At 57.0% G+C, this 23,671-nt stretch overlaps 1 protein-coding gene and 1 long non-coding RNA gene across 2 annotated transcripts in view; one reads left to right on the top strand and one right to left on the bottom strand.

Annotated features, from left to right (window-relative positions):
• Positions 1-23,671, top strand: part of LOC142907169 (uncharacterized) — a 31,643-nt gene that overhangs the window by 3,492 nt on the left and 4,480 nt on the right. Inside the window, exons 2-3 of the long non-coding RNA XR_012930861.1 lie at positions 10,329-10,579; positions 18,204-18,343. This is a non-coding gene — a long non-coding RNA (uncharacterized LOC142907169). The remainder of the gene's footprint in view (positions 1-10,328; positions 10,580-18,203; positions 18,344-23,671) is intronic.
• LOC142907181 (uncharacterized) lies at positions 19,836-23,322 on the bottom strand. The gene is made up of 3 exons (XM_076056434.1): positions 23,308-23,322; positions 21,365-21,900; positions 19,836-20,935 (listed from the first exon to the last, which is right to left on the bottom strand). Exons 1-3 carry the CDS (start codon positions 23,320-23,322, stop codon positions 20,812-20,814), a joined length of 675 nt encoding a protein of 224 aa, XP_075912549.1. The 3' UTR covers positions 19,836-20,811.

Raw genomic sequence — 23,671 nt, 5'->3', positions numbered from 1 at the left:
AGGTGAGTGTGTGTGTCTGTGTGAGGTGAATTTGTGGATCTCTGTGTGTGGTGAGTCTGTTGGTCTCTGTGTGTGTCTTGTGTGAGGTGAGTCTGTGGGTGTCTGTGAGGTGAGTCTGTGGGTCTCTGTGAGGTGAGTCTGTGGGTCTCTTTGTGAAGTGAGTTTGTGGGTATCTGTGAGGTGAGTCTGTGCATCTCTGTGTGAGGTGAGTGTGGGTGTTTTGTGTGAGGTGAGTCTGTCGTTCTCTATGTGGTGAGTCTGTGTGTGATGAGTCTGTGCGTCTCTGTGTGTGGTGAGTCTGTGGGTCTCTGTGTGATTTGAGTGTGGGTGTCTGTGTGTGGTGAGTCTGTGGGTCTCTGTGTGAGGTGAGTCTGTGGGTCTCTGTGTGAGGTGAGTCTGTGGGTCTCTGTGTGGTGAGTCTGTGGGTCCCTATGTGGTGAGTCTGTGGGTCTGTGTGTGTGTGTGTGAGGTGAGTCTGTTGGTCTCTGTGTGAGGTGAGTGTGGGTGTCTGTGTGAGGTGAGTCTGTGGTTTCGCTATGTGGTGAGTCTGTGGGTCTCTGTGTGGTGAGTTTGTGGGTCTCTGTGTGGTGAGTCTGTGTGTGTCTGTGTGTGGTGAGTCTGTGGGTCTCTGTGTGAGGTGAGTCTGTGGGTCTCTGTGTGGTGAGTTTGTGGGTCTCTGTGTTTGTCTGTGTGAGGTGAGTCTGTGGGTATCTGTGTGTGTCTGTGTGTGGTGAGTCTGTGGGTCTTTGTGTGTGTCTGTGTGTGGTGAGTCTGTGGGTGTCTGTGTGTTGAGTGTTGGTAAATGTGTGAAGTGTGTTTGTGGGTCTCTGTGTGGTGAGTCTGTGGGTCTCTGTGTGAGGTGAGTCTGTGGATCTCTGTGTGTGTCTTTGTGTGGTGATTCTGTGTGTCTCTGTGCGAGGTGAGTCACTGGGTGTCTGTGTCAAGTGAGTGTGGGTGTCTGTGTGTGGTGAGTCTGTGGGTGTCTGTGTGTGATGAGTTTGTGGGTCTCTGTGTGTGGTGAGTCTGTGGGTCTCTGTGTGGTGAGTTTGTGGGTCTCTGTGTGGTGAGTCTGTGTGTGTCTGTGTGTGGTGAGTCTGTGGGTCTCTGTGTGAGGTGAGTCTGTGGGTCTCTGTGTGGTGAGTTTGTGGGTCTCTGTGTTTGTCTGTGTGAGGTGAGTCTGTGGGTATCTGTGTTTGTCTGTGTGTGGTGAGTCTGTGGGTCTTTGTGTGTGTCTGTGTGTGGTGAGTCTGTGGGTGTCTGTGAGTTGAGTGTTCGTAAATGTGTGAAGTGTGTTTGTGGGTCTCTGTGTGGTGAGTCTGTGGGTCTCTGTGTGAGGTGAGTCTGTGGGTCTCAGTGTGATGAGTCTGGGTCTCTGTGTGAGGTGGGTCTCTGTATTTGTCTCTGTGAGGTGGGTCTGTTGGTCTCTGTGTGTGTCTGTGTGTGGTGGAGTCTGTGCGTCTCTGTGTGAGGTGAGTCTGTGGGTGTCTGTGTGAGTTGAGTTTGGGTAAATGTCTGAGGTGTGTTTGTGGGTCTCAGTGTGATGAGTCTGGGTCTCTGTGTGAGGTGAGTCTTTGTGTTTGTCTGTGTGAGGTGAGTCTGTGGGTCGCTGTGTTTCTGTGTGTGTTGAGTCTGCGCGTCTCTGTGTGTGGTGAGTCTGTGGGTGTCTGTGTGATTTGAGTGTGGGTGTCTGTGTGTGGTGAGTCTGTGGGTCTGTGTTTGTCTGTTAGTTGAGTATGTGGTTCTCTGTGTGATGAGTCTGTGGATGTCTGTGTGAGTTGAGTTTGGGTAAATCTGTGAGGCAAATTTGTGGGTCTCTGTGTGGTAAGTCTGTGGGTCTCTGTGTGAGGTGAGTCTGTGGGTCTCTGTGTGATGAGTATGTGGGTTTCTGTGTGATGAGTGTGTGGGTCTCTGTGTGTGTCTGTGTATGATGAGTCTGTGGATGTCTGTGTGAGGTGAGTCTGCGGTTCTCTGTGTGTTGTGGGTCTGTGGGTCTCTGTGTTTGTCTGTGTGAGGTGAGTCTGTGGGTCTCTGTGTGGTGAGTCTGTGGGTCTCTGTGTGAGGTTAGTCAGTGGGTCTCTGTTTGAGTTGAGTTTGTGGGTCTCTGTGTGTGTCTGTGTGAGGTGAGTTTGTGGGTCTCTTTGTGTGTCTGTGTGAGGTGAGTCTGTGGGTCTCTGTGTGAGGTGAGTCTGTGGGTCTCTGTGTTTGTCTGTGTGTGGTGAGTCTGTGGGTCTCTGTTTGTGGTGAGTCTCTGGGTGTCTGTGTGAGGTAAGTGTGGGTGTCTGTGTGTGGTGAGTCTGTGGGTCTCTGTGTGAGGTGAGTCTGTGGGTCTCTGTGTGGTGAGTTTGTGGGTCTCTGTGTTTGTCTGTGTGAGGTGAGTCTGTGGGTATCTGTGTGTGTCTGTGTGTGGTGAGTCTGTGGGTCTTTGTGTGTGTCTGTGTGTGGTGAGTCTGTGGGTGTCTGTGTGTTGAGTGTTGGTAAATGTGTGAAGTGTGTTTGTGGGTCTCTGTGTGGTGAGTCTGTGGGTCTCTGTGTGAGGTGAGTCTGTGGATCTCTGTGTGTGTCTTTGTGTGGTGATTCTGTGTGTCTCTGTGCGAGGTGAGTCACTGGGTGTCTGTGTCAAGTGAGTGTGGGTGTCTGTGTGTGGTGAGTCTGTGGGTGTCTGTGTGTGATGAGTTTGTGGGTCTCTGTGTGTGGTGAGTCTGTGGGTCTCTGTGTGGTGAGTTTGTGGGTCTCTGTGTGGTGAGTCTGTGTGTGTCTGTGTGTGGTGAGTCTGTGGGTCTCTGTGTGAGGTGAGTCTGTGGGTCTCTGTGTGGTGAGTTTGTGGGTCTCTGTGTTTGTCTGTGTGAGGTGAGTCTGTGGGTATCTGTGTTTGTCTGTGTGTGGTGAGTCTGTGGGTCTTTGTGTGTGTCTGTGTGTGGTGAGTCTGTGGGTGTCTGTGAGTTGAGTGTTCGTAAATGTGTGAAGTGTGTTTGTGGGTCTCTGTGTGGTGAGTCTGTGGGTCTCTGTGTGAGGTGAGTCTGTGGGTCTCAGTGTGATGAGTCTGGGTCTCTGTGTGAGGTGGGTCTCTGTATTTGTCTCTGTGAGGTGGGTCTGTTGGTCTCTGTGTGTGTCTGTGTGTGGTGATTCTGTGCGTCTCTGTGTGAGGTGAGTCTGTGGGTGTCTGTGTGAGTTGAGTTTGGGTAAATGTCTGAGGTGTGTTTGTGGGTCTCAGTGTGATGAGTCTGGGTCTCTGTGTGAGGTGAGTCTTTGTGTGTGTCTGTGTGTGGTGAGTCTGTGGGTCTCTGTGTTTGTCTGTGTGAGGTGAGTCTGTGGGTCGCTGTGTTTCTGTGTGTGTTGAGTCTGCGCGTCTCTGTGTGTGGTGAGTCTGTGGGTGTCTGTGTGATTTGAGTGTGGGTGTCTGTGTGTGGTGAGTCTGTGGGTCTGTGTTTGTCTGTGAGTTGAGTATGTGGTTCTCTGTGTGATGAGTCTGTGGATGTCTGTGTGAGTTGAGTTTGGGTAAATCTGTGAGGCAAATTTGTGGGTCTCTGTGTGGTAAGTCTGTGGGTCTCTGTGTGAGGTGAGTCTGTGGGTCTCTGTGTGATGAGTATGTGGGTTTCTGTGTGATGAGTGTGTGGGTCTCTGTGTGTGTCTGTGTATGATGAGTCTGTGGATGTCTGTGTGAGGTGAGTCTGCGGTTCTCTGTGTGAGGTGGGTCTGTGGGTCTTTGTGTTTGTCTGTGTGAGGTGAGTCTGTGGGTCTCTGTGTGGTGAGTCTGTGGGTCTCTGTGTGAGGTTAGTCAGTGGGTCTCTGTTTGAGTTGAGTTTGTGGGTCTCTGTGTGTGTCTGTGTGAGGTGAGTTTGTGGGTCTCTTTGTGTGTCTGTGTGAGGTGAGTCTGTGGGTCTCTGTGTGAGGTGAGTCTGTGGGTCTCTGTGTTTGTCTGTGTGTGGTGAGTCTGTGGGTCTCTGTTTGTGGTGAGTCTCTGGGTGTCTGTGTGAGGTAAGTGTGGGTGTCTGTGTGTTGTGAGTCTGTGGGTCTCAGTGTGATGAGTCTGGGTCTCTGTGTGAGGTGGCTCTCTGTATTTGTCTCTGTGAGGTAGGTCTGTTGGTCTCTGTGTGTGTCTGTGTGTGGTGAGTCTGTGCGTCTCTGTGTGAGGTGAGTCTGTGGGTGTCTGTGTGAGTTGAGTTTGGGTAAATGTCTGAGGTGTGTTTGTGGGTCTCAGTGTGATGAGTCTGGGTCTCTGTGTGAGGTGAGTCTTTGTGTGTGTCTGTGTGTGGTGAGTCTGTGGGTCTCTGTGTTTGTCTGTGTGAGGTGAGTCTGTGGGTCGCTGTGTTTCTGTGTGTGTTGAGTCTGCGCGTCGCTGTGTGTGGTGAGTCTGTGGGTGTCTGTGTGATTTGAGTGTGGGTGTCTGTGTGGTGAGTCTGTGGGTCTCTGTGTTTGTCTGTGAGTTGAGTATGTGGTTCTCTGTGTGATGAGTCTGTGGATGTCTGTGTGAGTTGAGTTTGGGTGAATCTGTGAGGCAAATTTGTGGGTCTCTGTGTGGTGAGTCTGTGGGTCTCTGTGTGAGGTGAGTCTGTGGGTCTCTGTGTGATGAGTATGTGGGTCTCTGTGTGATGAGTGTGTGGGTCTCTGTGTGTGTCTGTGTATGATGAGTCTGTGGATGTCTGTGTGAGGTGAGTCTGCGGTTCTCTGTGTGAGGTGGGTCTGTGGGTCTCTGTGTTTGTCTGTGTGAGGTGATTTTGTGGGTCTCTTTGTGTGTCTGTGTGAGGTGAGTCTGTGGGTCTCTGTGTGAGGTGAGTCTGTGGGTCTCTGTGTTTGTCTGTGTGTGGTGAGTCTGTGGGTCTCTGTTTGTGGTGAGTCTCTGGGTGTCTGTGTGAGGTAAGTGTGGGTGTCTGTGTGTGGTGAGTCTGTGGGTCTCTGTGTGAGGTGAGTCTGTGGGTCTCTGTGTGTGTCTGTGTGAGGTGAGTCTGTGGGTCTCTGTGGTTGTCTGCGTGTGGTGAGTCTGGGTATCTTTGTGTGGTGAGTCTGTGGGTGTTTGTGTGTTCTGAGTCTGTGGGTGTCCGTGTGTGGTGAATCTGTGTGTCTCTCTGTGAGGTGAATCTGTGGGTCTCTGTGTGAGGTGAGTCTGTGGATCTCTGTGTGTGTCTTTGTGTGGTGATTCTGTGTGTCTCTGTGCGAGGTGAGTCACTGGGTGTCTGTGTCAAGTGAGTGTGGGTGTCTGTGTGTGGTGAGTCTGTGGGTGTTTGTGTGAGTTGAGTTTGGGTAAATGTGTGAGGTGTGTTTGTGGGTCTCCGTGTGGTGAGTCTGTGAGTCTCTGTCTAAGGTGAGTCTGTGGGTCTCTGTGTGAGGTGAGTCCGTGGGTCTCTGTGTGAGGTGAGTCTGTGGGTCTCTGTGTGAGGTGTGTATGTGGTTCTCTGTTTGAGGTTGGTCTGTTGGTCTCTGTGTGTGCTGAGTCTGTGGGTCTCTGTGTGATGAGTATGTGGGTCTCTGTGTGATGAGTGTGTGGGTCTCTGTGTGTGTCTGTGTATGATGAGTCTGTGGATGTCTGTGTGAGGTGAGTCTGCGGTTCTCTGTGTGAGGTGGGTCTGTGGGTCTCTGTGTTTGTCTGTGTGCGGTGAGTCTGTGGGTCTCTGTGTGGCGAGTCTGTGGGTCTCTGTGTGATGAGTATGTGGGTCTCTGTGTGATGAGTGTGTGGGTCTCTGTGTGTGTCTGTGTATGATGAGTCTGTGGATGTCTGTGTGAGGTGAGTCTGCGGTTCTCTGTGTGAGGTGGGTCTGTGGGTCTCTGTGTTTGTCTGTGTGAGGTGAGTCTGTGGGTCTCTGTGTGGTGAGTCTGTGGGTCTCTGTGTGAGGTTAATCAGTGGGTCTCTGTTTGAGTTGAGTTTGTGGGTCTCTGTGTGTGTCTGTGTGAGGTGAGTTTGTGGGTCTCTTTGTGTGTCTGTGTGAGGTGAGTCTGTGGGTCTCTGTGTGAGGTGAGTCTGTGGGTCTCTGTGTTTGTCTGTGTGTGGTGAGTCTGTGGGTCTCTGTTTGTGGTGAGTCTCTGGGTGTCTGTGTGAGGTAAGTGTGGGTGTCTGTGTGTGGTGAGTCTGTGGGTCTCTGTGTGAGGTGAGTCTGTGGGTCTCTGTGTGTGTCTGTGTGAGGTGAGTCTGTGGGTCTCTGTGTGTGTCTGCGTGTGGTGAGTCTGGGTATCTTTGTGTGGTGAGTCTGTGGGTGTCTGTGTGTTCTGAGTCTGTGGGTGTTTGTGTGTGGTGAGTCTGTGTGTCTCTCTGTGAGGTGAATCTGTGGGTCTCTGTGTGAGGTGAGTCTGTGGATCTCTGTGTGTGTCTTTGTGTGGTGATTCTGTGTGTCTCTGTGCGAGGTGAGTCACTGGGTGTCTGTGTCAAGTGAGTGTGGGTGTCTGTGTGTGGTGAGTCTGTGGGTGTCTGTGTGAGTTGAGTTTGGGTAAATGTGTGAGGTGTGTTTGTGGGTCTCCGTGTGGTGAGTCTGTGAGTCTCTGTGTAAGGTGAGTCTGTGGGTCTCTGTGTGAGGTGAGTCTGTGGGTCTCTGTGTGAGGTGAGTCTGTGGGTCTCTGTGTGAGGTGTGTATGTGGTTCTCTGTTTGAGGTGGGTCTGTTGGTCTCTGTGTGTGCTGAGTCTGTGGGTCTCTGTGTGATGAGTCTGTGGGTCTCTGTGTGGCGAGTCTGTGGGTCTGTGTGTGTATGTGTGTGGTGATTCTGTGGGTGTCTGTGTGAAGTGAGTGTGTGTGTATGTGTGTGGTGAGTCTGTGGGTGTCTGTTTGAGTTGAGTTTGGATAAATGTGTGAGGTGTGTTTGTGGGTCTCTGTGTGGCGAGTCTGTGAGTCTCTGTGTAAGGTGAGTCTGTGGGTCTCTGTGTGAGGTGAGTCTGTGGGTCTCTGTGTGAGGTGAGTATGTGGCTCTCTGTGTGAGGTGGGTCTGTTGGTCTCTGTTTGTCTGTGTGAGGTGAGTCGGTGGGTCTCTGTGTGGTGAGTCTGTGCGTCTCTGTGTGAGGTGAGTCTGTGGGTGTCTGTGAGTTGAGTTTGGGTAAATGTGTGAGGTGTGTTTGTGGGTCTCTGTGTGGTGAGTCTGTGTGTGTCTGTGTGTGGTGAGTCTGTGGGTTTCTGTGTGATGAGTCTGTGGGTTTCTGTGTGATGAGTCTGTGGGTCTCTGTGTGATGAGTTTGTGGGTCTCTGTGTGTGTCTGTGTATGATGAGTCTGTGGGTGTCTGTTTGAGGTGAGTGTGGGTCTCTGTGTGACGTGAGTCTGTGGGTCTCTGTGTGAGGTGTGTATGTGGTTCTCTGTGTGAGGTGGGTCTGTTGGCCTCTGTGTTTGTTTGTGTGAGGTGAGTCTGTGGGTCTCTGTGTGTGTCTGTGTGTGGTGAGTCTGTGGGTCTCTGTGTGTGTATGTGTGTGGTGAGTCTGTGGGTCTCTGTGTGTGTATGTGTATGGTGAGTCTGTGGGTGTCTGTGTGAGTTGAGTTTGGGTAAATGTGTGATGTCTGTTTGTGGGTCTCTGTGTGGTGAGTCTGTGGGTCTCTGTGTGAGGTGAGTCTGTGGGTCTCTGTGTGTGTCTGTGTATGATGAGTCTGTGGCTGTCTGTGTGAGGTGAGTCTGTGGGTCTCTGTGTGTGTCTGTGTGTGGTGAGTCTGTGCGTCTCTGTGTTAGGTGAGTCTGTGGGTGTCTGTGTGAGTTCAGTTTGGGTAAATGTCTGAGGTGTGTTTGTGGGTCTCTGTGTGGTGAGTCTGTGGGTCTCTGTGTGAGGTGAGTCTGTGGGTGTCTGTGAGTTGAGTTTGGGTAAATGTGTGCGGTGTGTTTGTGGGTCTCTGTGTGGTTAGTCTGTGTGTGTCTGTGTGTGGTGAGTCTGTGGGTCTCTGTGTGTGTATGTGTGTGGTGAGTCTGTGGGTGTCTGTGTGAGTTGAGTTTGGGTAAATGTGTGAGGTGTGTTTGTGGGTCTCTGTGTGGTGAGTCTGTGGGTCTCTGTGTGTGGTGAGTCTGTGGGTCTCTGTGTGTGTATGTGTGTGGTGAGTCTGTGGGTGTCTGTGTGAGTTGAGTTTGGGTAAATGTGTGAGGTGTGTTTGTGGGTCTCTGTGTGGTGAGTCTGTGCATCTCTGTGTGAGGTGAGTCTGTGGGTGTCTGTGTGAGTTCAGTTTGGGTAAATGTGTCTGAGGTGTGTTTGTGGGTCTCTGTGTGGTGAGTCTGTGGGTCTCTGTGTGTGTATGTGTGTGGTGAGTCTGTGGGTGTCTGTGTGAGTTGAGTTTGGGTAAATGTGTGAGGTGTGTTTGTGGGTCTCTGTGTGGTGAGTCTGTGGGTCTCTGTGTGTGGTGAGTCTGTGGGTCTCTGTGTGTGTATGTGTGTGGTGAGTCTGTGGGTGTCTGTGTGAGTTGAGTTTGGGTAAATGTGTGAGGTGTGTTTGTGGGTCTCTGTGTGGTGAGTCTGTGCATCTCTGTGTGAGGTGAGTCTGTGGGTGTCTGTGTGAGTTCAGTTTGGGTAAATGTGTCTGAGGTGTGTTTGTGGGTCTCTGTGTGGTGAGTCTGTGGGTCTCTGTGTGAGGTGAGTCTGTGGGTGTCTGTGAGTTGAGTTTGGGTAAATGTGTGAGGTGTGTTTGTGGGTCTCTGTGTGGTGAGTCTGTGTGTGTCTGTGTGTGGTGAGTCTGTGGGTTTCTGTGTGATGAGTCTGTGGGTCTCTGTGTGAGGTGTGTATGTGGTTCTCTGTGTGAGGTGGGTCTGTTGGCCTCTGTGTTTGTTTGTGTGAGGTGAGTCTGTGGGTCTCTGTGTGTGTCTGTGTGTGGTGAGTCTGTGGGTCTCTGTGTGTGTATGTGTGTGGTGAGTCTGTGGGTCTCTGTGTGTGTCTGTGTATGATGAGTCTGTGGCTGTCTGTGTGAGGTGAGTCTGTGGGTCTCTGTGTGTGTCTGTGTGTGTCTGTGTGTGGTGAGTCTGTGCGTCTCTGTGTTAGGTGAGTCTGTGGGTGTCTGTGTGAGTTCAGTTTGGGTAAATGTCTGAGGTGTGTTTGTGGGTCTCTGTGTGGTGAGTCTGTGGGTCTCTGTGTGAGGTGAGTCTTTGGGTGTCTGTGAGTTGAGTTTGGGTAAATGTGTGCGGTGTGTTTGTGGGTCTCTGTGTGGTTAGTCTGTGTGTGTCTGTGTGTGGTGAGTCTGTGGGTCTCTGTGTGTGTATGTGTGTGGTGAGTCTGTGGGTGTCTGTGTGAGTTGAGTTTGGGTAAATGTGTGAGGTGTGTTTGTGGGTCTCTGTGTGGTGAGTCTGTGGGTCTCTGTGTGAGGTGAGTCTGTGGGTGTCTGTGAGTTGAGTTTGGGTAAATGTGTGAGGTGTGTTTGTGGGTCTCTGTGTGGTGAGTCTGTGTGTGTCTGTGTGTGGTGAGTCTGTGGGTTTCTGTGTGATGAGTCTGTGGGTCTCTGTGATGAGTTTGTGGGTCTCTGTGTGTGTCTGTGTATGATGAGTCTGTGGGTGTCTGTTTGAGGTGAGTGTGGGTCTCTGTGTGACGTGGGTCTGTTGGCCTCTGTGTTTGTTTGTGTGAGGTGAGTCTGTGGGTCTCTGTGTGTGTCTGTGTGTGGTGAGTCTGTGGGTCTCTGTGTGTGTATGTGTGCGGTGAGTCTGTGGGTGTCTGTGTGAGTTGAGTTTGGGTAAATGTGTGAGGTGTGTTTGTGGGTCTCTGTGTGGTGAGTCTGTGGGTCTCTGTGTGAGGTGAGTCTGTGGGTCTCTGTGTGTGTCTGTGTATGATGAGTCTGTGGCTGTCTGTGTGAGGTGAGTCTGTGGGTCTCTGTGTGTGTCTGTGTGTGTCTGTGTGTGGTGAGTCTGTGCATCTCTGTGTGAGATGAGTCTGTGGGTGTCTGTGTGAGTTCAGTTTGGGTAAATGTGAGGTGTGTTTGTGGGTCTCTGTGTGGTGAGTCTGTGGGTCTCTGTGTGAGGTGAGTCTGTTGGCCTCTGTGTTTGTTTGGGTGAGGTGAGTCTGTGGGTCTCTGTGTGTGTATGTGTGTGTTGAGTCTGTGGGTGTCTGTGTGAGGTGAGTGTGGGTGTTTGTGTGTGGTGAGTCTATGGGTGTATGTGTGAGTTGAGTTTGGGTAAATGTGTGAGGTCTGTTTGTGGGTCTCTGTGTGAGGTGAGTTTGTGGGTCTCTGTGTGGTGAGTCTGTGTGTGTCTGTGTGTGATGAGTTTGTGGGTCTCTGTGTGTGGTGAGTCTGTGGGTCTCTGTGTGTGTCTCTCTGTGTCTCTGACTCTCTGTGTGTCTCTATGGGTCTCTGTCTATCTCTATGGGTCTCTGCGTGTGGGTCTCACAATCATCATCATCCATAATATTCTCTTAGTCTTTCACGAAGCTATGTGTGTCGGTGTTGTTGTGTGTGTCACAGTAGGGGGCACAGGTAGTGCATCGGCCAGTCAGTCGACCCGTGGCACCTGCTGGGTCTGCCCCATGACCTCCTCCTCATGCACCTAGCCTGGCACAGCAGTCAACCCACGGCACCTGCTGGGTCTGCCTCGTGACCTCCAAGTGCACCTAGCCTGGCACAGCAGTGAACCCATGGCATCTGCTGGGTCTGTTCCGTGACCTCCTCCTCCTGCACCTAGCCTGGCACAGCAATCAACCCACGGCACCTGTTGGGTATGTCCCATGGCTATCGCACACGCACACACACACGCATGGATATCACACACACACGCATGGATATCACACACACACGCGCGCCGGTGGTGTTGGCTACGTTGTTTATTGAGTTTCGCTACAGACACGGACAGAGAGACACCAACGCGATCATAGCGACAGACACAGCAGCAGCAGCCTGCAATCATCTCAGGCACCATCATCAGCATTACCGCCACCATCATTACCACCACCATCATTACCGCCACACGGCAGTAGCAGCAGATGGCTCATGCACAGGGGCAGCTGCCACTGGGGGTGCCCCGAGGCTATAGGACCCACACAGCAGCTGACTCACACACAGGGACAGCTGCCTCTGGGGGTGCCCCCTAGGCTACGGCACCACACAGCAGCAGCAGACTCGCACACAGGGACAGCTGTCACTGGGGGTGCCCCCTAGGCTACGGCACCACACAGCAGCAGCACTCCCACACACGGACAGCTGTCACTGGGGGTACCTTTAGGCTATAGGATCCACACAGCAGCCTCGCACACAGGGACAGCTGCTACTTGGAGTGCCCCTAGGCTATAGGCACCACACAGCAGCAGACTCACACACAGGGACAGCTGTCACTGGGGGTGCCCCCTAGGCTACGGCACCACACAGCAGCAGCAGCAGACTCACACACAGGGACAGCTGTCACTGGGGGTGCCCCCTAGGCTACAGCACCCCACAGCAGCAGCAGACTCACACACAGGGACAGCTGCTGCTGGGGGTGCCCCCTAGGCTATAGGACCCACACAGCAGCAGCAGCAGACTCACAGGGACAGCTGCCACTGGGCGTGCCACAAGACCACACAGCAGCAGCTGACTCACAACACAGGGGCAGCTGCCGCTGGGGGTGCCCCCTATGCTACAGGACCACACAGCAGCAGCAGCAGACTCACACACAGGGACAGCTGCCCCCTCCCCGTGTGGCAGAGGAGGGGAACGCTGTAAAATTAAAGTGCAGTCCTCTCTAGTCACGTACACGCGCACGCACACACACACACCTGAGTTAAATTCCCGCTCGCCAGTATGGGTGGGAATCCAACGCGGGTCAGTGCCAGGTTCGTAGTAGTACCGGCACAGCGCAAACCACTACAGCACTCATGGAGACAGACACACACACAGAGATACACAGACACACACAACAACCGCCATTCGCCACTGGAGTGGAAAATATGGCATCTGTGCAGGACCGCCCTTTCCTGAAACCGCATTGGGGCTCCGCAAGCCTCTCCTGAGCGTGCCTGGCAAGGCGATGTTGAATAATCCTTGCCAGGACCTTTCCCGGCACACTGAGGAGTGAGATGCCCCTGTAGTTGTTACAGTCTGTGCGGTCCCCCTTCTTAAAGAGGGGGACCACCAGGGTATCATTCCAATCCTGCGGAACCCGTCCAGTGGTCCAGACTGTTGTTATGATGTCATATAGGGCAGTCTGTGCACAAACGCCACCCTCCCTCAGCATTTTGCTTGGGAGATCATCTCTGCCGGCTGCCTTTCCTGGTCTCAGACTCCGGATCGCCTTCAGTACTTCCTCAACAGATGGCACCTCAGCCAGCCACTCACAGGGGGGGACTTTGAGGCACCGAATATTTGAGGCACCGCAGCCTCAGCAGGGTCATCCCCACTTTGTGCCACGATGTTTTCCTGGCTGAGGGATTTTCCCTCCCCCAGGACCTCACAGAAATGCTCAGCAAATCTGCAAACCTGTTTCTGGGGGTCAGAGATTGGTTCACCGTTTTTTCCCCTAATGATGGTAATAGGTGTGGCGCTGCAGGTTACTTTTTGGATGGAGTTAAATAGAGATTTGTGATCACGGGCCACTGAGGCAGACTCCATCTCCTCAGCAACCCGCGACCACCACCCATCCTTGCAGCGCCTCACGGCTCTCCGAACCTCCGAGCGAAGGCTACGGTAAGCCTCCTCATTCTCTGACTTTGGATACTGTAGACAATTAGAATGGGCCTGTCGCTTTGTCTCAACTATCCTGAACACCTCCTCTGTCAGCCAGGGTCTCTGGGGAGGTCTGGACCGCACTCAAAGCAGCCATTGCAGCTGCATGAGTCACAGTCCTAAACCTCGCCCATTTACCCTCGACATCTGGAGGAGTGGGGGACGATGCCAAGCCCAGCCGCAAGCGATGACGAAATTCTCGATTGCAACTTTCATCAGATAATTGAGACCAGGCCACTTTAGGTTGGAATGGGGTCCTGGGTGTACACCCACCACCGGAGTGGAAGAATGGCAGGAGCATCTTACAGATGACTAGTCGATGGTCAGAGGGCAGATCAGCTCCACGGTAGGTCCTGGTGTCAAGGACATGGGCTCGCATCTGCTGGTCCGTCACTATGTAGTCCAGCAGATGTTCTTGCTTGGACCCGGCATGCATCCATGATGTTGTGTGGATGCGCCGATGCCGAAACAGCGTGTTTGTAATTACAAGCCCATGGGCTGCACAAAAATCTACCAGCCTCCTACCGAGACACACACAGAGATACACAGACTCACTCCCCACAGAGACACACAGACACGCAGAAACACAGACACATAAAACTCGCTCCCCACAGAGACACAGACACATAGACACACACAAAACTCGCTTCCCACAGACACACACAGACTTGCTCCCCACAGAGAGAGACAGACACACACAGAGACACACAAGATTCGCTCCCCATAGAGACACAGAGACTCGCTCCCCACAGACACAGACTCGCTCTCCACAGAGACACACGGAGACTTGCTCTGCACAGAGACACACACACAGAGAGACACACACAGAGACTCGCTCCCCACAGAGACACACACACAGACAGACACAGACACACACACACACAGAGACTCGCTCCCCACAGAGACACACGAAGACTTGCTCCGCACAGATACACAGACTTGCTTCCCACAGAGAGACACACACACAAGACTCGCTCCCCACAGAGACACACAGACACACACACAGAGAGACACAGACACACAGAGACACACAGACTCGCTCCTCACAGAGACACACACACACAGAGACACACACACACAGAGACTCGCTCCCCACAGAGACACACAGACACACACACAGATAGACACAGACACACACACAGACACACACAGAGAGACACAGACACACAGAGACTCGCTCCCCACAGAGACACACACACAGAGAGACACAGGCACTCGCTCCCCACAGAGAGACACAGACACACAGAGACTCGCTCCCCACAGAGAGACACACACAGAGACTCGCTCCCCAGAGAGAGGCACACACACAGACACACACACAGACACGCACAGAGACTCGCTCCCCACAGAGAGAGACACACAGAGACTCGCTCCCCATAGAGACACACACAGACACACACAGAGACACACACAGAGACTCGCTCCCCACAGAGAGACACACACATAGACACTTTCTGCTGCTCCCACTTAAGAAGCCATCACAATCAAATAAATAACCCTCCCACCCACCCGCCCGATGCCCCGTCACACTACGTCAAGTATACTACCACTACTCACACCTCCCCCCGAAGCTACGAGACTACATCACGTCACCATCCCTACTCAACTCACCAGCTACCCCGACCCACCGACGCACACCACCACATCAAGTATACACCGGCCACACGCATCTTGTGGGGAGGGGTGGCGACGTGGATAATATTTACAAGTGGCAGGCGGGAATTGAGGAATCTGTGCGGCGTTTGAGAGGCGAGGGAGTTTCCGCCGCTTTGGGGTGATGTTCCAGGACGAGTGGGGGTGGTGGTGATGATGGCGATTGTGGTGATTGATGGTGGTGACGATGATGTTGATGGTGGTGATTGTGGTGACGATGGTGGTGATTATGATGGTGGTGATTGTGATGATGATGATGGTGATGATGATGATGGTGGTGATGATGGTGATGATGGTGGTGATGATGGTGGTGATGGGTTCAAATGGAACAGGCCCTGGCTAGCTCAGCTGATGCTCGTTAACCCCGAAACCCCCATATCGCTCAGGGGGCGGGGCCTAACAGTATAGGGGCGGGGCTAGCAGTTTAAGGGCGGACCTAAAGTTTGTGGGGGCGTGACTAGGATAGTTAGGGGGGTGGGGCTACTGTTTAGGGGAGGGGCTAGGGGAGTTGAGGGTGGGGCTAGTGTTTCAGGGAAGGGCCAGGGGAGTTGAGGGCGGGGTTAGGAGAGGGGCTCTGGGAGTTGAGGGTGGAGTCAGTGTTTGGGGGAGGGGCCGGGGGAGTTGAGGGCGGGGTTAGTGTTTGAGGGAGGGGCCAGGGGAGTCGAGGGCGGGGTTGGTGTTTGGGGGAGGAGCCATCGGGGTTAAGGGCGGGGTTAAGGGCAGGGTTAGTGTTTGGAGGCAGGGCCAGGGGAGTCTAGGGCGGGGTTAGTGTTTGGGGGAGGGGCCATCGGGGTTAAGGGCAGGGTTAGTGTTTGGAGGCAGGGCCAGGGGAGTCTAGGGCGGGGTTAGTGTTTGGGGGAGGGGCCATCGGGGTTAAGGGCGGGGTTAGTGTTTGGAGGCGGGGCCAGGGGAGTCTAGGGCGGGGTTAGTGTTTGGGGGAGTGGCCATCGGGGTTAAGGGCGGGGTTAGTGTTTGGAGGCGGGGCCAGGGGAGTCTAGGGCGGGGTTAGTGTTTGGGGGAGTGGCCATCGGGGTTAAGGGCGGGGTTAGTGTTTGGAGGCGGGGCCAGGGGAGTCTAGGGCGGGGTTAGTGTTTGGGGGCGGGGTTAGGGGGGTTGGGGGAGGGGCCGCCTCAGGTGGAGAAGTCGCTGGAGCGACGGCGGCTGCCCATCTTGGACCTGGGGTGGGTGGGGGGGGGGTCACAGAGAGAGTTCAGAGGGGGCTAGACCACAGCGTGTCTCGTCACTGTTCTGGCGTGAGTCCACCCCCGTGAGTCTCTCACCGTTAGTCTCTCACCGTGAGTCTCTCACCGTGAGTCCACCCCCGTGAGTCTCCCCCCGTGAGTCTCCCCCCGTGAGTCCACCCCCGTGAGTCCACCCCCGTGAGTCTCTCACCGTGAGTCTCTCACCGTGAGTCTCCCCCCGTGAGTCTCTCACCGTGAGTCTCTCCCCTGTGAGTCCACCCCCTTGAGTCTCCCACCGTGAGTCTCTCACCGTGAGTCTCTCACCGTGAGTCTCACCGTGAGTCTCTCACCGTGAGTCTCCCCCCGTGAGTCTCTCACCGTGAGTCTCTCACCGTGAGTCTCTCACCGTGAGTCTCTCACCGTGAGTCCACCCCCGTGAGTCCACCCCCGTGAGTCTCTCCCCGTGAGTCTCTCACCGTGAGACTCCCCCCGTGAGTCTCTCACCGTGAGTCACTCACCGTGAGTCTTTCACCGTGAGTCTCTCACCGTGAGTCTCTCACCGTGAGTCTCCCCCCGTGAGTCTCTCACCGTGAGTCTCTCACCGTGAGACTCTCACTGTGAGTCTCTCACCGTGAGTATCTCACCGTGAGTCTCTCACCGTGAGTCTCTCACCGTGAGTCTCTCCCCTGTGAGTCCACCCCCGTGAGTCTCTCACCGTGAGTCTCTCACCGTGAGTCTCTCACCGTGAGCCTCTCCCCTGTGAGTCCACCCCCGTGAGTCTCTCACCGTGAGTCTCTCACCGTGAGTCTCTCCCCTGTGAGTCCACCCCCGTGAGTCTCTCACCGTGAGTCTCTCACCGTGAGTCTCTCCCCTGTGAGTCCCTTCCCGTGAGTCTCCCACCGTGAGTCTCTCACCGTGAGTCTCTCACCGTGAGTCTCTCACCGTGAGTCTCTCACCGTGAGTCTCCCCCCGTGAGTCTCTCACCGTGAGTCTCTCACCGTGAGTCTCTCACCGTGAGTCTCTCACCGTGAGTCCACCCCCGTGAGTCCACCCCCGTGAGTCTCTCCCCGTGAGTCTCTCACCGTGAGTCTCCCCCCGTGAGTCTCTCACCGTGAGTCACTCACCGTGAGTCTTTCACCGTGAGTCTCTCACCGTGAGTCTCTCACCGTGAGTCTCCCCCCGTGAGTCTCTCACCGTGAGTCTCTCACCGTGAGACTCTCACTGTGAGTCTCTCACCGTGAGTCTCTCACCGTGAGTCTCTCACCGTGAGTCTCTCCCCTGTGAGTCCACCCCCGTGAGTCTCTCACCGTGAGTCTCTCACCGTGAGTCTCTCACCGTGAGTCTCTCCCCTGTGAGTCCACCCCCGTGAGTCTCTCACCGTGAGTCTCTCACCGTGAGTCTCTCCCCTGTGAGTCCACCCCCGTGAGTCTCTCACCGTGAGTCTCTCACCGTGAGTCTCCCCCCGTGAGTCCCTCACCGTGAGTCTCTCACCGTGAGTCTCTCACCGTGAGTCTCCCCCCGTGAGTCTCTCACCGTGAGTCTCTCACCGTGAGTCCACCCCCGTGAGTCTCTCACCGTGAGCCTCTCACCGTGAGTCTCTCACCGTGAGTCCACCCCCGTGAGTCTCCCCCCGTGAGCTCTCACCGTGAGTCTCTCACCGTGAGTCCACCCCCGTGAGTCTCTCACCGTGAGTCCACCCCTGTGAGTCTCTCACCGTGAGTCTCCCCCCGTGAGTCTCTCACCGTGAGTCTCTCACCGTGAGTCCACCCCCGTGAGTCTCTCACCGTGAGTCTCCCCCCGTGAGTCTCTCACCGTGAGTCTCCCCCCGTGAGTCCACCCCCGTGAGTCTCTCACCGTGAGACCCTCACCGTGAGTCTCTCCCCGTGAGTCTCTCACCGTGAATCTCTCACCGTGAGTCTCTCCCCCGTGAGTCTCCCCCCGTGAGACTCTCCCCGTGAGTCTCCCCCCGTGAGACTCTCCCCGTGAGTCTCTCCCCGTGAGTCCACCCCCGTGAGTCTCTCCCCGTGAGTCTCTCACCGTTAGTCCACCCCCCCCGTGAGTCCACCCCCGTGAGTCCACCCCCGTGAGTCCACCTGTAAGTCCCCCCGTGAGTCCACCCCCGTGAGTCCACCCCCGTGAGTCCACCTGTAAGTCCCCCCGTGATTCCACCCCCGTGAGTCCACCTGTAAGTCCCCCCGTGAGTCCACCCCCATGAGTCCACCCCCGTGAGTCCACCCCCCCCCGTGAGTCCACCCCCGTGAGTTCACCCCCGTGAGGAGTCCACCTGTAAGTCCCCGCGGCCAGGGGGTTGAATGTGTAGAGCCAATCCTGCAGGTCGCGGGAGCTGGAGGCCTGCAGCAGCAGCAGCCCGCGGTGCTGTGTGCAGAGCACAAACGTGAACGGGGTCTGGGTGGGGGGGGTGAGGGGGGGGGTGAGGGGGGGGGTGAGGGGGGGGGTGAGGGGGGGGGTGAGGGGGGGGGTGAGGGGGGGGGTGAGGGGGGGGGGGTGAGGGGGGGGGTGAGGGGGGGGGTGAGGGGGGGGGTGAGGGGGGGGGTGAGGGGGGGGGTGGGGGGGGGGGTGGGGGGGGGGTGAGGGGGGGGGGTGAGGGGGGGGGTGAGGGGGGGGGTGAGGGGGGGGGTGAGGGGGGGGGTGAGGGGGGGGGTGAGGGGGGGGGTGAGAATACCATTACACTCCATCTTTCGCCAATCTCCCCCCCCCCTCACCTCTCTCTCCCCCTCCCCTCTCCCCCTCAACTCTCACCCCTCCCCCCCCACTCCACTCCACCCCTCCCCCCCCTCCCCCCACCGTGCAGCCCGGAGGTCCAGGGCCCCACGCTCACAGCGGTCGCTCTCCGCGTTGGTGAGGAGCTCAAACGGCCACCGCACGCACAGCCAGCGGCGGGTCCAGACGCCCGCTGGGGACTCGTTCAGGGAGCCGCTCTTGGTCACCACGGTGGGTGGGTGGTGGGTGGGTGGTGGGGAGAGAGAGGTTCAGGTAGCCGCTCTTGGTCACCACGGTGGGTGGGTGGGTGGTGGGGAGAGGTTCAGGTAGCCGCTCTTGGTCACCACGGTGGGTGGGTGGTGGGTGGGTGGTGGGGAGAGAGAGGTTCAGGTAGCCGCTCTTGGTCACCACGGTGGGTGGGTGGTGGGTGGGTGGTGGGGAGAGAGAGGTTCAGGTAGCCGCTCTTGGTCACCACGGTGGGTGGGTGGTGGGTGGGTGGTGGGGAGAGAGAGGTTCAGGTAGCCGCTCTTGGTCACCACGGTGGGTGGGTGGTGGGTGGGTGGTGGGGAGAGAGAGGTTCAGGTAGCCGCTCTTGGTCACCACGGTGGGTGGGTGGTGGGTGGGTGGTGGGGAGAGGTTCAGGTAGCCGCTCTTGGTCACCACGGTGGGTGGGTGGTGGGTGGGTGGTGGGGAGAGAGAGGTTCAGGTAGCCGCTCTTGGTCACCACGGTGGGTGGGTGGTGGGTGGGTGGTGGGGAGAGGTTCAGGTAGCCGCTCTTGGTCACCACGGTGGGTGGTGGGTGGGTAGGCGGGTGGTGGGGAGAGAGAGGTTCAGGTAGCCGCTCTTGGTCACCATGGTGGGTGGGTGGTGGGTGGGTGGTGGGGAGAGAGAGGTTCAGGTAGCCGCTCTTGGTCACCACGGTGGGTGGGTGGTGGGTGGGTGGTGGGGAGAGAGAGGTCCAGGTAGCCGCTCTTGGTCACCACGGGGCTGTGTGGATAAGTAAAGGTGCTTATGTCATGTAGGAAATGTGGCGGAAAGGCTGACGTAAATCCTATAGAAGTCTATGGGAGTAGCCAGTGAATGATTGCAATTTGTAGTGTGGATAGGTTAGGTAAGCCGTCCGTGCAGAACTCATTCAATGCAACTCAGTGACGTGCCCCCCTTGTGACGTCACCACGGCGCTTTGTATTGGCTAGGTGCATGCACTCTGAGGCCACGTGAAGTGTCAAAGGGTCGCTGCTGGCAGGTCACGTGACAGACCCAGCAGGTGCCATGGGTTGACTGCTGTGCCAGGCTAGGTGCAGGAGGAGGTCACGGGACAGACGCAGCGGGTGCCATGGGTTGTACTGCTGTGCCAGGCTAGGTGCATCTGACGACAAACACCTGGGCAGTTCACCACCATTGGTTCAAGCAGAGCCTGTCTCTTGCTTCTGCTGATGAGACACAGAGCTGGGCAGACTTCGAATACAGCAGCAGCAGCAGGCATCGTCAGGGTCGGGATGGAACCCACGACCTCCATGTACCAGGCGAGGTAGTTAACATCTCGTCAGGGTCGGGATCGAACCCACGACCTCCTGCGTACCAGGCGAGGTAGTCAACATCTCGTCAGGGTCGGGATCGAACCCACGACCTCCTGCGTACCAGGCGAGGTAGTCAACATCTGAACCCAAGTCACCTTAGACCCAGGCAGCAGCAACTCGCCACAACAAACACAATTGCAACGTTATGTTGAGTCCGCTTATTTATTAACAACAATCGATAATCAAACAAATGTCTAGATATATATGTACACATGATTACATTATAACTTATTTATAATATCTCTATCCTAACTCTTCACACGCGCGCGTGGCTAGGCAAGCTGTAGTCCATTGTGTGGTGAGTGTGGGTGGTGAGTGTGAGTGTTGTGTGGGTGGTGAGTGTGGGTGGTGAGTGTGGGTAGTGAGTGTGGGTGGTGAGTGTGGGTGGTGAGTGTGGTGAGTGTGAGTGTGGTGGGTGTGGTGAGTGTGGGTGGTGAGTGTGGTGAGTGTGAGTGTGGGTGGTGAGTGTGGGTGGTGAGTGTGGGTGGTGAGTGTGGGTGGTGAGTGTGGGTGGTGAGTGTGGTGAGTGTGGGTGGTGAGTGTGGGTGGTGAGTGTGAGTGTTGTGTGGGTGGTGAGTGTGGGTGGTGAGTGTGGGTGGTGAGTGTGGGTGGTGAGTGTGGGTGGTGAGTGTGGTGAGTGTGAGTGTGGTGGGTGTGGTGAGTGTGGGTGGTGAGTGTGGTGAGTGTGGGTGGTGAGTGTGGGTGGTGTGGGTGGTGAGTATGGTGAGTGTGGGTGGTGAGTGTGGTGAGTGTGGGTGGTGCGTGTGGGTGGTGCGTGTGGGTGGTGAGTGTGGTGAGTGTGGGTGGTGAGTGTGGTGAGTGTGAGTGTTGTGTGGGTGGTGAGTGTGGGTGGTGAGTGTGGGTGGTGAGTGTGGTAAGTGTGGTGACGGTGGTGAGTGTGGGTGGTGAGTGTGGGTGGTGAGTGTGGTAAGTGTGGTGACGGTGGTGAGTGTGGGTGGTGAGTGTGGTAAGTGTGGTGACGGTGGTGAGTGTGGGTGGTGAGTGTGGTAAGTGTGGTGAGTGTGGGTGGTGAGTGTGGGTGGTGAGTGTGGTAAGTGTGGTGACGGTGGTGAGTGTGGTGTCCAGTCCAATCTCGGTATCAGTTCTGGCGTCCTCTCATCAGGCTTCTGCCACAGCTGGGCCCACGGTGGTGAGCGGTGATGATGACGATGGCGATGATGATGATGGTGATGACGGCGATGATGACGGCGATGGTGATTGGAGCTTCTCCTCCGGCTCCGCTCTGTGGAGAGAAGCAGCAGCACCACAGCAGCGCATCATCATCGTCATCATCGTCATCACCATCATCATCATCATCGTCATCATCGTCGTCATCGTCATCATCGTCATCATCACCGTGATGATATCGAGCCCACGACTTCCTGCGTACCAGGCAAGGGAGTTAACATCTCCTAGCCACCGTGATGATGATGAGAGAAAGAGAGAGACGCAGACTGCAAATATACAGCAGCAGCAGCAGCCAGGCATCGTCAGTCGGGATCGACCCCACGACCTCCTGCGTACCAGGCGAGGTAGTTAACATCTCATCAGGGTCAGGATTGAACCCACGACCTCCTGTGTACCAGGCGAGGTAGTTAACATCTCATCAGGGTCGGGATTGAACCCACAACCTCCTGCGTACCAGGCAAGGTACACAGAGAGAGAGGCTCACCGTGGCTCAGCAGCTGCAGAGCCCTGCACAGGAGTGGTGCCGCCGCTGCTGCTGATGGTGGTGGTGGCCCAGCTGGTGGTGTCGGCCCAGCTGGTGGTGGTGGCCCGGATGGTGGTGGTGGTGGTGGCCCAGCTGCTGGTGGTGGCCCAGTTGATGGTGATGGGCCGGATGTAGATGATGATGGGAGTGGTGGTGGCGGTGGTGGGGGAGGCCCTGCTGGTGGTGGCCTCGCTGGTGGTGGGGGTGGCCTCGCTGGCGGTGGGCGTGGCCTCGCTGGCGGTGGGTGTGGCCTCGCTGGCGGTGGGGGTGGCCTCGGTGTTGGTGGGGGTGGCCTCGCTGGTGGTGGGCGTGGCCTCGCTGGTAGTGGGGGTGGTCTCGATGGTGGTGGGGGTGGCCTCGTTGGTGGTGGGGGTGGACTCGGTGTGGGTGGGGGTGGCCTCGCTGGTGGTGGGGGTGGCCTCGGTGTGGGTGGCCTCGCTTGTGGTGGGGGTGGCCTCGGTGTGGGTGGGGGTGGCCTCGCTGGTGGTGGGGGTGGCCTAGGTGTGGGTGGCCCTACTGGTGGTGTGGGTGGCCCTGCTGGTGGTGAGGGTGGCCCTACTGGTGGTGGGGGGTTGCCCTGCTGGTGGTGTGGGTGGCCCTGCTGGTGGTGGGGGTGGCCCTGCTGGCGGTGGGAGTGGCCCTGCTGGTGGTGGGCGTGGCCTTGCTGGCGGTGGGAGTGGCCTTGCTGGCGGTGGGAGTGGCCCTGCTGGTGGTGGGAGTGGCCCTGCTGGCGGTGGGCGTGGCCCTGCTGGTGGTGGGGGTGGCCTTGCTAGCGGTGGGAGTGGCCTTGCTGGCGGTGGGCGTGGCCTTGCTGGCGGTGGGAGTGGCCCTGCTGGTGGTGGGCGTGGCCTTGCTGGCGGTGGGAGTGGCCTCGGTGTGGGTGGGGGTGGCCTCGGTGTGGGTGGGGGTGGCCTCGGTGGTGGTGGGGGTGGCCCTGCTGGCGGTGGGAGTGGCCTCGGTGTGGGTGGGGGTGGCCTCGGTGTGGGTGGGGGTGGCCTCGGTGTGGGTGGGGGTGGCCTCGGTGTGGGTGGGGGTGGCCTCGGTGGTGGTGGGGGTGGCCTCGCTGGTGGTGGGGGTGGCCTCGCTGGTAGTGGGGGTGGCCTCGCTGGTGGTGGGGGTGGCCTCGCTGGTGGTGGGGGTGGCCTCGCTGGTGGTGGGGGTGGCCTCGCTGGTGGTGGGGGTGGCCTCGGTGTGGGTGGCCTCGGTGTGGGTGGGGGTGGCCTCGGTGTGGGTGGGGGTGGCCTCGCTGGTGGTGGGGGTGGCCCTGCTGGTGGTGGGCGTGGCCCTGCTGGTGGTGGGAGTGGCCCTGCTGGTGGTGGGGGTGGCCCTGCTGGTGGTGGGCGTGGCCCTACTGGTGGTGGACGTGGCCCTGCTGGTGGTGGGCGTGGCCCTGCTGGTGGTGGGGGTGGCCTTGCTGGCGGTGGGAGTGGCCTTGCTGTCGGTGGGAGTGGCCCTGCTGGTGGTGGGCGTGGCCCTGCTGGTGGTGGGCGTGGCCCTGCTAGCGGTGGGCGTGGCCTTGTTGGCGGTGGGGGTGGCCCTGCTGGCGGTGGGAGTGGCCCTGCTGGTTGTGGGGGTGGCCCTGCTGGCGGTGGGAGTGGCCTTGCTGGCGTTGGGAGTGGCCTTGCTGGCGTTGGGAGTGGCCTTGCTGGCGGTGGGAGTGGCCCTGCTGGCGGTGGGCGTGGCCTTGCTGGCGGTGGGAGTGGCCTTGCTGGCGTTGGGAGTGGCCTTGCTGGCGTTGGGAGTGGCCTTGCTGGCGGTGGGAGTGGCCCTGCTGGCGGTGGGAGTGGCTTGCTGGCGGTGGGAGTGGCCTTGCTGGTGGTGGGCGTGGCCCTGCTGGTGGTGGGGGTGCTGCTCGTGGTGGTGGTGGTGGTGATGATGGTTTGGAGCCAGCTGTGAGCCAGCGCCTTCTTAGGCGTCATCCGGAGTTTCGGATCCCATCTGTTGGGAGGGACACGGGGAGGGAGGGAGGGAAGGAGGGAGGGAAGGAGGGAGGGGGGAGGCGCACAGGTGGTGAGAGGGGCATGGTGAGATGATTTGACAGTGCAACCGTTTCAATTCGGGCAGCAACAACAAAAAAATTCGTGTCCATTTGTGTTTGTGTTTCTCCCTTGCGATGGGACTTTGTAGGATGAACGCTGAGATTTATAAGGGGGCACGGGGGGTGACCGATGAGTTCTGAAATTGGGTCTGCAGCGAGGCAGGGCACCGATAAGCTGTTGACAGGTATGGGGTGGTGAGCGGGGGGGTGAGCGAGAGGGTGAGCGAGAG

The sequence above is a fragment of the Petromyzon marinus genome, chromosome 75 (genome assembly GCF_048934315.1).
Source record: "Petromyzon marinus isolate PM22_M1 ecotype Great Lakes invasive population chromosome 75, UKy_Petmar_22M1.pri1.0, whole genome shotgun sequence".
Classification (NCBI taxonomy): domain Eukaryota; kingdom Metazoa; phylum Chordata; class Hyperoartia; order Petromyzontiformes; family Petromyzontidae; genus Petromyzon; species Petromyzon marinus.
This window is presented reverse-complemented; position numbering and strand designations above follow the sequence as displayed.

What these genes read in the sequence shown, in the direction of transcription:
- LOC142907181 (XM_076056434.1), bottom strand. An exon ending in TCTGCAGCTGCTGAGCCACG is followed by an intron (nt 20,936 to 21,364) that starts GTGAGCCTCTCT and finishes TTCTCTCCACAG; the next exon opens with AGCGGAGCCGGAGGAGAAGC.